Here is a 12059-nt window from a genome sequence, read left to right on the forward strand (position 1 = left end):
TTAATTAGTTACATGGTCATTAAAATGCGTTAATTGTATGCATTGTGTTAACGCACTGTCAAAGTCAGCTAAGGACGGGGCTGGACGGGAACTCTGGTTTAGTGACTCCAGTAATGCAGTGTGACCCTGTGTAATTTTTATATGATAATTGGAAGAAGTCCCTCTGCCCCCCTCCATGCACACACACACCCACACATACACACACAAACGTTGGTATATGAGAAAGCAATACAGCTCCCCCTTTTGGCAGGATCTCCACAGGGATTAGTGTGTTCACATCAAACAGTAATATCAGCATTATTTCCAAATACCTCTCCTGGCAAAAAACAGACTTTAAGGAGTAATTCACTAAAGTAGAGCCTTTCACCAGTGTCTTCCCAAATGCAGGGAGGGAGAAATTGCAAGTGTTGCATCCAAATGCACCCTTAGCTCTGGTGGGCATGGAAGATCAATTTCTATAGTCACGTAAGCTTGCTGTGGGTAAACAATTTTTTAGTTTTTTTGGTCTTGCACTAAGAAATACATTTGAATAGTGAGGACGTTTGAGTTTTTCTTTTCTTTCTTTGTGTTTTTGCAGAAAAAGGCGAGTGCATGCTAAATTTAAGCCATTTCAGTCTGTTAGGTTTACTCGTCATAGCATCAGTTTAACATTGACAGCAAGTGCTTGAATTCAATTGCACTGGTTGCTGAGTCTACTGCAATACTGTATCAAAGCTATTAAAGTCACAACTGATCAACAATTAGGAGCATTAAAAAGTCTACACCAATTTAGATTAACCTACTCTTATCTTATATAGATTAGAGTAGGCTATTAAGTGTTTAGTCTAGTCATATAAAAGATAATGGCACTGCAATGACTGCTCAGGTCAAATTCATGTCAGTGTCAGATCTGCTCGGCAGAGTCAAGAGATTTGCCCTGTGGGCCAAAAAATTCTCCACCATAGTCGCCATTTTGCTTCAAGTGGAAGTCCAAGGCACTTGCAGATTCCCAAGAACCGCTGCTTTCAAAGACTTAAAATAAATGTCGTTATTCAGACGACTTAATATCAGCAGTTGAGTACAAAATCCCGTGTATGGGAGGCATAGACTATGTTCGGTGGTATAATATATTTACCAAAGTAATTAGATGTTCAATAATATTTTCAGGCCTTAGAACGTGTATCTCCGTTTCAGTGACTTGTTTCCAATAATTATATAGTTTTGTTTTGGCAAAGCAAAACTTAAGAAATAACAAGACATGTCAAAGTTATTTGCAGCTCCAACATCAGTGTTACAACGAATAATATTTGCTTGTATACTTTAACGTTGTGTATACAAACATACAATGAGAAATGCAATCCTTATCAAGGTCTCTCGACAATGGTACTTACAAAAGGACAGTGAAGGCGGCACCGCCATCATTCTCTTTCACTATCACTAGGCACACACGAAGTTACAAAACATGACCGCGGCTGTTGTGGTACGAAGGTTAGCAGCTCTGTCAGGAGCCTCGGCGGTGGGAGCTGGAGCGTACGGGGCTCATGGTAGGATACAAACATTAGCTTATTCTGCATTGTGTTTAAAAATACAAAGAGAAAACAGTCAATATGCCAATTTATGGTTTGCTTCCTTAAGACACTGTTGCGTCACTGCAGTGGTAGAGTGCATGCGACCTGCTGATGTTTATTTGGTTGATATTTAATTCGGCTTGCAAACGGTCCACTTAGCTGCACGTTGTTTTAGTAAACGAAACAATTTCATAATCAAGGTGACCCGCCTCCACAGTTTGACATGGTGGACTTTCTGAATGCAGTTGGTCAGTGGGGAAACGTGGAGGTGCTGGGTTTACACCAGATGCAGTGGAATTGTTCCTTTTTGTTTTGTTTCAACTTTCGATGAATGAAATTAACATTAAAGATGCAGTGGAATTAAATATCGCCTCTTGTATAAAACAAACAAAAAAAAAGATAAATGTTAATATCTAAAAGTATCGACTTGTCTGTTCTGTGTGTCCTGAACATTAAACCTGAAACTAATATTTCAAACATGAAAGTAGCATTTAATTTCACATGCAGTGTAATGTGAGTTTTTCTGACCTTCACATCCTTTTCCAGGCTTCAAAAACAAAGACCCCGATGACTACCAGAGAGTGGTACGTTGCTGTTATTATCTGCCTCCCCTGCTGCTGTGTCCTGATAAAGCTGCTTGCCAGAGATATTCATTTCACTTGTGTAGTTTTGAGACTGGTTTTAGTCTAATGCTCGATTTTTGTTAAGGTTGCAATATGTTTTGTGACATAGACTTCAAATTTCAAAATTGAGATTCTTTTCCAATCTGATCTGAGCCTTACCCTTGTTCATTACAGGACTTGGACTGAATATAAATGTAGAAATAGATGCCGAACTTTTCCCAATATACTCTAGTGGCTCATTAAGTATCCTCTTAAAATTCTTTTACACCTCATAGTTGTAGCTCCTTTTCAGTCTTTTCGGAAAATGTTTGAAGTGATAATGTTTTTTTAGAGGGCAGAATTCTTCTGAAAGTTCTGTCCCTGTGTGCCTGTCTCACCAGCTTTATGAAACTGCCAACAAGTACCATTTCTACCACAGCCTGGCCCTGCTGGGTGCTGCCCACTCTGGCAAACCTGTTGTGGTGAGTATGAAACCGGAGGATACTGAGGAATCCCTTTGAGTGGAACTAGTGTGATTCTGCTGTAACCTTGACCCTGCAGCGAACAGCACTTTATGAATGGTCATGGAAACTGTTTAAAAGTACATCCAAGCTGTACCCCAGCAATGCAAAGGCTCATTTTAGAAAAGATAAATGGATAACCCAAGAACAATTGGTACCCTGTCCCAGCAGGATCTTATAAATCATGTGCTGGGATTTTGGACGAAACGCTATAAAACTGCTCTCTGTGTTTCTCAAGATATAAAATATTCTCTTTCTTTTGAAGAATGAGCTACCACCTGATTCTTCTTTTTTGTGTGTGTGTGTTTTAGTTTCAGCCACCATGTCAAAACACTGCACACGTCTAATGATGTTTTTGTAGGAGGGAAGAAGAATTGGATGTGAGCAAACCCAACCCTGATGTTTACTGTGCTTCATTTCGACTGCAGCAACGCCTGCACACAGAGGCGGTATATGCGTTATTATAGGTAGCAGAAACCGTGATAAATGGAATAGAAATCAAGTCTAATGGTTAAACTGCCTCGCTTTTGGTACACTTCGTTTTAGTCCTGTGGTTATGATTGAAAACTTGAATACACTGAAAAAGGTGACAGAGGTTGAACCTTTCAGAATCCTGTTTCGTTTTGGACAATTCAACCACATGAAAATCCTTGCAGTTTGAAATCCTAATAAAAGAAACCTAGGTAACTGGTGAGATGTGCCATTGATGGGGTACTTCAGCTCCCCTTAAAGACCAAAAAAACCAACCTTTCAGCCTTCGCTGCTGAAAGGTTCGGGTGTTTAATTTTCTCTTGAACAAAACAGTGACCTGCTATTTTATTATTATTTTTTTTTTTTTAAGCCATTTTACAATCTACAATCTTCTTTAAAACATGACTGATTAGATGTTAAAGTATAATGTAGAAATTGTCCTGTGCGCACACCCTCGGCTTCAGAAGTGAGTATTGCCGTCTTTAGTAGAATGAATCAGTTGGTCGATCCGTTTGAGGTAGAACCTCATCTAGAACTCCAAATTGTATCAGGTGGGCAGGCGACTGCTTTGTTTCTTTTATGTAATTGATAAAACTAACAATAGACTATAGATCAAAATGATTTACTTCGTATTTACACTGTACATCCATAGAGTCTGCATTTTTAGGTCAAGATTTAAGGAACATGCAAGTCGCCGCGGTTTCCACTTGTAAGCATCCACTGAGCACATTCGGTTGGCAAGGGGTACCATGACAGCTTGACGACTTAACTTTGTTGATGACCTTACTGATTACGAATTCTTTGTTTAAAAACGGTTTCTTCTTTTCAGGCCGGAGCCCTCCTGATCGCTGGCATGGGCATGTTCTGCGGCTCTCTGTACCACCAGGCTCTGACAGGGGACCCTAGCCTCAGCAAAGTGGCTCCCATGGGTGGTGTATCTATGATTGCCGGCTGGCTGGCTTTGATTCTCTGAACTGTGACAGCTCACATCTTCTCCACAGGGCCACCATGTGACACCAAACTGTCAGACTTTTAATGGATGAACTGTAGAGCTTGTAGGAGTTTGTTGAAGGGTAGTGCTGAGTTATAATGTCACCCATCCGACTGCAGCCTGCCTTTGGGAGGTGGATGTCAGCGGGGGATAAGGTCACAACAGGATTATCACTTTTCTGCCACTGCTGTCTGTTTTGTGACTGGTGCCCTTTGATCTTTAAGTTAAACTGGACAAGAAAATGAATTTTCTTACCTCAACAGGTTGTTGAGGAATTATTATAGGCTGTATGTCAGTTTTACGCCTAAGGAAGAAATCATAAATTGGATAAACGATATTACCGATACTGTTGTTTTTGTATATTATACAACATGTGTCCTGAAATAATCATGCTTCTGTTATTTAGATCAAGATAAATTCTGGAAAAACAGGCTTTTGCATTTGTATTAAATTTCCTATACATTTTTATTTTATTTTTTCTCAAAAGAAAAAAAAAACAACCGAAGGACCAGTGCTATGTCAGCAGGAAATACCGTGCTCCAGTTTTCTATTGTTTGAACATATATGTATAAATGTTACTGCTTGTTGGAAACCCTGATCGGGACACGAAATAAAACAACAGACAATTCCATCGCTTCTCAGTAGTGTATAATCAGGCTGTTATTTCAACATCTGCAGTGTGTTTCCTCTGCATGCAGATGCCAGTGGTGGAAATTGGGTTTTAAAGCCAGACATGAAAAAAGATTAACATTAATGGCTTCATTAGTCCATTTGAGCAATGCCATTCAGTCATTCACTTTCCTGTTTGAAGTCTGAGTAAAGCAATAATAAATCTACTTTCTGAGCTCGTCACATCCCAGACAAATGGGTTATTAAGCACCCGACGAAGCATGAATGATTAAAACAATCGCCAAGTGAATCATATTAGGTTTCAGTATTGCATGAAAATGAGCAGCGCTATGTGCTCTCAGATGCCGAAATGTTTGCACAACACCCCGCCTGACAGATTTCAGATCAGTTCAAATGAACTGCACAAATGGGTCAAACGGCTTGTTTTAACCAGAGGACGCTGCTTCGATGTGACAACACAAATGCAGATATTGATATTTTGGTCACCTTTCTGCTCTGGAAAGAGTAACCCAACATTGTTACCATGGCGGCGGCTATGTTCTATTGAGGATTTAGCTGAGGTAACTGTGCAGTGTAAGCACACCAGTGGGGAAGGCAGAGACTCAGTTGGTGTGTCCTTTAAAATCTGTTCAATTCCAGGTGTCTCTGCCAAGAGCCTTTAAAAACTACTAGGTGAGAAATGAGGCAGAAAATCGGTCAACCAGGCATCCGTGGACTGTGGCTACTGCAGAAACTTTTTTTTTTTTTTTCATTGTAGGTGTGCAGCCCTCAAACTTCCATGTTGATCATTCAGTCCCATTGCACAGCAGTACTAAACTGTTAACTTCAATGCACCGTGCACAGATCTGCCTCTTTGCTGCCAGTTCTGCGGAGGGGCTTCGTTTCAGCTTCACGCTTCCAAAAATGAATCCACTTTTTCTCGTCCTCATTGATACTCTGACAGCTTTACAGACAGCTCAAGTTCCATCAATTCTGACGTGTGTAAGAAGAGTTAGCTAGCTGTAACTCGATGCTGGTCTGAGGCCAACGCATCATAATAGGCTTATTAAAACATTTTAGTGTTAGGGTGGGGTCGACTTTTGCTTGGCTTATGTAATAAATCCCACTGTATTGTGGAAATGTGAAAAAGTTAGCTACAATAAGAGCATGGCTGTAAAAGCACGACACAATGCTGCAGCCGATGATCATGGGTAAAACAATGGAGGACAGTACTTTTATTTATTTAATAATGCAACCTGTTGGATTTCTTTGAATAGCGGATCAGAAGCCAAACAAGCCTACCTCTATCGTGCGTGTCTGTCCTTTATTGTGACTGCAGTAAATCAGACTTGTACTGCGATGAGTGTGATGAGTATGTTAGCATTGTCTTTCTCAGGATACCTGATTGTCTGCTGTGCTTGCGTGTATCTGAATCAATGCACCAATCTATGTGAAATCAGAATGTCATGATGTAATACAGAAAGAAATCTAATAACTGTTGACTTATGCCAGAGCTATTGAAGAGGAATCCTCTGTACTGGCAGAAGCCATGTGATTTGTCACTTATGGCAGCTGGAGGAAATCGTGTCTCTTGCAGTGCTGAATGTCTTCTCAGCCTCAAGCATTTGATCCCCTAAGTGGCAGAGCACAAAGGAGTTCATTACCAATGGCCTTCCTTTGGCCGGGGCCATGTCCCAGCCACTCAGCATTCAAATTGAAAATGAAATCCATTCAAACACTAATTCTTCCTGACTGTAGGCCCATGAATGGGGACCTTTAGAAAATAGCTGTATAAATCTGCAGGTCAATTTGCTGGGGTCATCACATAAGCCGAGGATCTGCTCCGTAGAGAAGGCGCAACAGAGTGAACACATTCCAAATGAGTTCTTGATCACGGCCCATAAACCCCCTCATTAGAATTAAAAGCTAGTCTGCTGTTCCAGGACCGAGCAGTAACGCAGGACAAAAAGCTCTGACGCCCAAACATACAGCACACAACTCCGAAGTTTATGGGAGACACTTGACTGAAAGGAAAAGGTTGTTCTGCACTGACGGGTGCATATTTGAAGCACTATTGTAAAATCTGAAGCTACTTGTGAAATACTTTAAGGGAAACTTGTGATTCTCTGACAAGATGTGAGTGAGAAATCCTGACCACTTTCTCACACCAGTCTTGTTATCTGGGAGATGACATGTGGGTCCTGTTGCTGTCCGTGACAAATCTATATGTTAGCATCCTTTAACTGAATCACAGGGTTCTATTCTGGCAAGCAAAATTTAATATGCACACGAAGGAGGTACGAAAAATGGAAACTGAGAGCCCAGGCCCTTATTTCCTGCACCACAGCTTTTGGGGTAATTCAAAACGAGTTCATATCTTCACATTGTGAAGAAAAAAACACTTCAGAAAAATGTACTATAAACACAAAATATCGGTCTATATAAGTAAATCAGCATGTTGCATTCAATCCTGTGAGATCCCAGTGACACGCCGGATAATTTAAACGATTAAATCAGTGCCAGCGTGCCATCTGAGGAATGCAGTTTCATGGTGAGGAGGTGGAGCTCACATCTGGTGGGCTCTGGCCCGGCTTGAATACAATTAAGTTCTCCTGTTCTTAAAAGGAAGTGGGACATTTTGGAGAAATTTGCACAGTAGCTTTCTGGTAAAAGAAGAAAGTTGCAAAAGAAGATTGATGCTATGTTGGTGAAAAAAACTGAACTTTGGCGCCACCTTTGCATAATGTGTGGAACCTAGACTGTAAAGAAGAGGTGGGCAAAGCCACCATAACATCGCCCATTGCTTAGTGACCTGCTACTGCCCCAAGTTTGGCATTTAGTTGGTCACATCTTCCTCATTTGAAGTTAGAAGAGAACATATTTAAATAAAAGAATGATGCTGTTGATCGTGACCACCAGCACACTGATCGGAACGAGTAAAGTGACTCGTGCTAGTAATTCTTGAGACAAGTTGATGCTTGTAAAGTGGGAATCTATTCGAGCCAGACATATTTTGACACAAGCAGTATTGCATTTGCTCTTGATGGCGCTTGAGCGCTCGCTTCTCTTGTGACAGGGAGTGATTACATTCATCTTTTATACAGTATGTGGAGTGGAAAAAGCAAGAAGCTGCCGAACTGTCTAATTATCTGCAGTCATCCTGCATGGGAGAGAATGAAGAAGCACAGGAAACTGAGATCATGAGAATGAAGCAGCAAGTCAGAGAAATAAAAAACGCATCGTCGGATATTTTCTCAACATTTAGGTTCCAAAGCACAAATAAAAAAACACCCACACCTCAGCACAACCCCGTGGAAAGGTAAAACAGTGGCAGTTTGTGTGACTGCATCCTAAGTGTACCTCCCCTATTCACTCTTGCTTCACTACATTGTGTTCTGTAGGTTCTCCCTGTTCCTCAGACAGACCTGCAGCAGCAAGGAGAGACATTTTTTTCATACATCAGAAAACTAATTTGCCTTACCTTTGCAGAACACATTGCAATAAAATAAGCCCTGGGACTTAAAGGCATCCTATTAAATGGGTGATGTGTCAAAAAAAAAAAAAACTGTAAATCAACTTTAAACCCATACTGTAAAACAATAACGCATGGATCTTTAGGGAGAATACTGTCAGACATTGTATTTTGCTGTTTAATCCACAGAACATAAGCCTGGATGGTATGCAGAGGAAAAACCCAGAGGTAGACAGTCGATCTGGTTTTGAATCTGCCTCAGCTGCTGTTGTGAGCATAAGAGATGGGAAAAAAGCACCAATATTAACGGCAAACGTTGTTAATTATAGCTCCAAGGACTTCCTCTGCACTTCACAAACACGCCTCTCCTCCTATTTCTCCACTCAGGAATTTATTATTAGTCAAAAATGTTCCCTCCTTCTTTTACCCTATTGATGGACTTAATTACACCAGCTTCATCTGTTGAGGGAAATGGCTCCGTGTTCCATTGATTTCTTAGTCTGAGCCTGTTTTGGTTAAAAAAAAAGGATTGAGAGAAGAGTGATTGTGTGTCATCCTCATTCCTGAGAGAGCAAGGTAAAGGAGGGCTTTTCGGCGCTGATGCACTGGAAAAGTCTTACCAAGTATATTTGTCTCATTTCTAGTCAAAATATCTCATTCCACTTAATATAAAACACAACTGCCTAACAAGTACTATTTCAGCCAGATATAGGAACTTGTTTGAAGACAATACATCTGGAATATCTTGTTAAATGAAAAAGTCGCATATCATATGAAACGAGCTTCTTTTTACATTTGAAGAGGTTTTTAAGCTAATTTCAAGATCACTTCTATCTCAAAAGTCCCAAATATCCCATCTTATTTCAAGAAATCTTGACAAGCCGATTTTCACTAGTTCCATTGGCAGATTTGTTTTGCTTATTTCAAGCAAAAATGTCTTTTATTTGTTGTTTTCTTTACTTATTTTTGGAGGGGCATTTTTTTCCATTGTGGCCCGACTGCAGATGGACGCGCATACCCCAGATCCCCCATCAGGAGAACTGAATGAAACGTTTTACCCCAGACATCTGACTCGGTTATCCAGAACTTCCTCCCTCTCATTTACACGGACCAGGAGACGCACAAATTCCTTCTCACAGATACACAAAGGCAGTATATTGAAGCGTATGCTCCATAATATATACCACAGCAGCACCAAATCCTCTATTAGAGGCATCAATCAAGCAACAGTGGCTCATACAGTGAAGCGGAATGACTGTAATGGCCGTTTCCAAGTGCTACCGTATACCGGTGCCCCTCTGACCTTTCCTAGCCACTTAAATGATGGTCAGCGCTATCATACCCTCGGATAGATTATTCCCTCACTTCAATGGACACTGAGGCCCCATCAATACAGCCACTTCTTCATGACTTTATACCCAATCATTTCAGCTCAGTCTGCGGCACAGTCATAAAGGCAACGCAATGCATCAGAGGAGCTAAAGGGATGACACCAGAGGGAGCTGCTATTGTTACCTTATCATCATAACCACTATCAGCAGCAGCCATCTCACAGAGTAATGTAATGTCTGCGAATTGTTATTAGCCAGCTGGGAGACGGTATAGACGGAGGTGGTAACCGGGATTATGTTGCGTAAATGATGTCACATAAACTGTCTTTAACGACACTGCGAAGATTTACAAGTGTGACGAGGAGTTGTTTGAAAAGCTAGTTTGTTTGAGCATTTCCATTTATACCGCCACATCTGCAGTGATTGTCTTGCACTTTGATCTTTTCGAAATTCCTCTTAAAACAGGGTTGTTGTCTTAAGAGCGTAAGGGCCTGAATTTAAAGAGGGTTTAAGTTTGAGTTTGAGACGTAGTGAATTTTGGAAATATTTTTGAAATGTTACATGTTGTTTATCTTAATTTTAGACTGCTAAATTTAAAAAAAAGGATTGCTCAGGATAGCTCCATTCATAAGCTCCTCGATCCTACTTTTCCCCTCTTTACCTTTCCCTCCATACCTTTCTTCTCTTATCACTTTTCCTTCACTAACACTGCTGAACAACCACTGCCGACTTGGTGGCAGAGACTGGCATCACACCATCGCTTCCCCCGAAACTCTGCTATCGCATGCCTGCAATTTCTCGCTGATCCGACTTGCAAAAAGGGACATTTCAGAGGTAGCACCATGTCTAGGCAGGGATGATATATGGTGGAATGTCAAGAGAGCTAGAAATGTTTCTCCAGTTCTTCCCTCCCTGTGAAAAATGAAAGGGAGTGAAAGTTGAAAGGAGCAAGTTTATGAGACATTGCACTTATTTTTGAAGTGTCTCACTATGTCTGCTGAAGGCTGAGATTGTCTCTTACCTCTCATTTGGCAGAAGGCTTGTGTCACCCCCTCAACTTGCTCATTTAGCTGTGTGCTGCAGCATTATCTTGATAAATGTTCCACTCATGCCACAGCGTAGGCTGATGAACTCTGCGAGGCTGTATATTGTCAGCTCTACTCAAAGTCAGTGTGATGGCAGATAGAGGTCTGATAGGATGCACCCAGCGTTATCAATCCAGTGAAATTTTGCATGCAGGAAATGAGCAACTTGGGAGTGTTAATCAAGGGTGACTGTGCATAAATATTAAAACGGCAAGTGGCTCGCATACTGTGGGGAAAACTGCCACGGATCCCAGAGTTTTAAAAGAAAACAATGAAGTTTCAGTATACAAGAAAGAAAACTCTCCTTTATTTCATTTGACTTTCTTTCCCGGAAAAGTCTGTGCCAGTGTTTTGGAGAGAATAGTACAGCCTATAGTTGAACCAATGCAGTTTTCATCCTGGTCATAGAACACTGGCACAGCTCTTTACCCTCATAAGGATACGGGAGGGTGTATGATAGCTTGCTCTACCAGTCTTTATGCGTTTTGTGGTATTGGAGAAGCCTTTAAATATGCTCCTTGTGGTGTCCCTCTGGGTGTTGCTTTGAGAGTATGTGGTATTGGGCCCTTTAGTGTGAGCCATTGGTCCCTGTACAACTGGAGCGAGAGCTCAGTGAGCAATGTCAGCAGTAGGTCAAACTAGTTATCTGCGGGTGTTGAACTTTGTTAGGGCTGCCCTGTGTCAGCAATTCTGCTCATAACCTTTATGGGTGGAATTTCTTAGCACAATCAAGGGGCGGAGGGTGATGGCACTTTAGTTTGGGAGTGAGTAGCTGCTTTAAGTGGAGGAGTTAGTATCTTGGGGGTCTTTGATCATGGATGGTGGTCGAGCAGAGTGGGATGATGCAGCGATGATGATGCTGCACCAGCCTGTCACGATGAAAGAACCGACAAAGCTGTTGATTTATCAGTTAGGACGAAAGATTGGGAAAACACAAGCAGCTAAAATTAGCTTTAGCCAAAGGGTGTCAGGACTCGCCTTTCAGGATAAGATGAGGAGTTCAGTCATTTGAGAGGGGCTGCGAGGTGGAGTTGCTGCTTCTTTGCATCTAAAGGAGCCAGGAGGGTGTTTGGGCATCTGGTCATGACAACCTTCAGACACCTCCCAAGGGAGACAGGTGGACCAGGCTTCAGGTGCAGACCTAGTAGGCTACTCATTGGTGTGATCATATATCTTAGCTGACTTGGAAATGCCTTAAAGTCTAAGAGTATACAGATGAGGTACTGATGCTGCTCCCCCAGCAGACTACAGCACAGTCAATGACTCTCACCACCACAGACTACAGACCAGAAACGATTTCCAGAATCTAAATGCACACATAAAATAACATGTGTTCCCTGAAAACCCCCTTTGTCTTGGTGGAATTTAGGAGCAGATGATTCCCGCAGGACCACTCCACAAAGCTGTACTCCTGTTCCCAGAACTCTGAC

At 41.5% G+C, this 12059-nt stretch overlaps 1 protein-coding gene across 1 annotated transcript; it reads left to right on the plus strand.

Moving 5' to 3' along the window:
- Positions 1-1387: 1387 nt before the first annotated feature.
- tmem256 (transmembrane protein 256) lies at positions 1388-4773 on the plus strand. Its single transcript, XM_075451333.1, has 4 exons — positions 1388-1523; positions 2094-2131; positions 2551-2631; positions 3971-4773. Exons 1-4 carry the CDS (start codon positions 1442-1444, stop codon positions 4112-4114), a joined length of 345 nt encoding a protein of 114 aa, XP_075307448.1. The 5' UTR covers positions 1388-1441; the 3' UTR covers positions 4115-4773.
- Positions 4774-12059: the final 7286 nt, after the last annotated feature.

Source organism: Odontesthes bonariensis, chromosome 19 (assembly GCF_027942865.1).
Source record: "Odontesthes bonariensis isolate fOdoBon6 chromosome 19, fOdoBon6.hap1, whole genome shotgun sequence".
Taxonomy (NCBI): Eukaryota; Metazoa; Chordata; class Actinopteri; order Atheriniformes; family Atherinopsidae; genus Odontesthes; species Odontesthes bonariensis.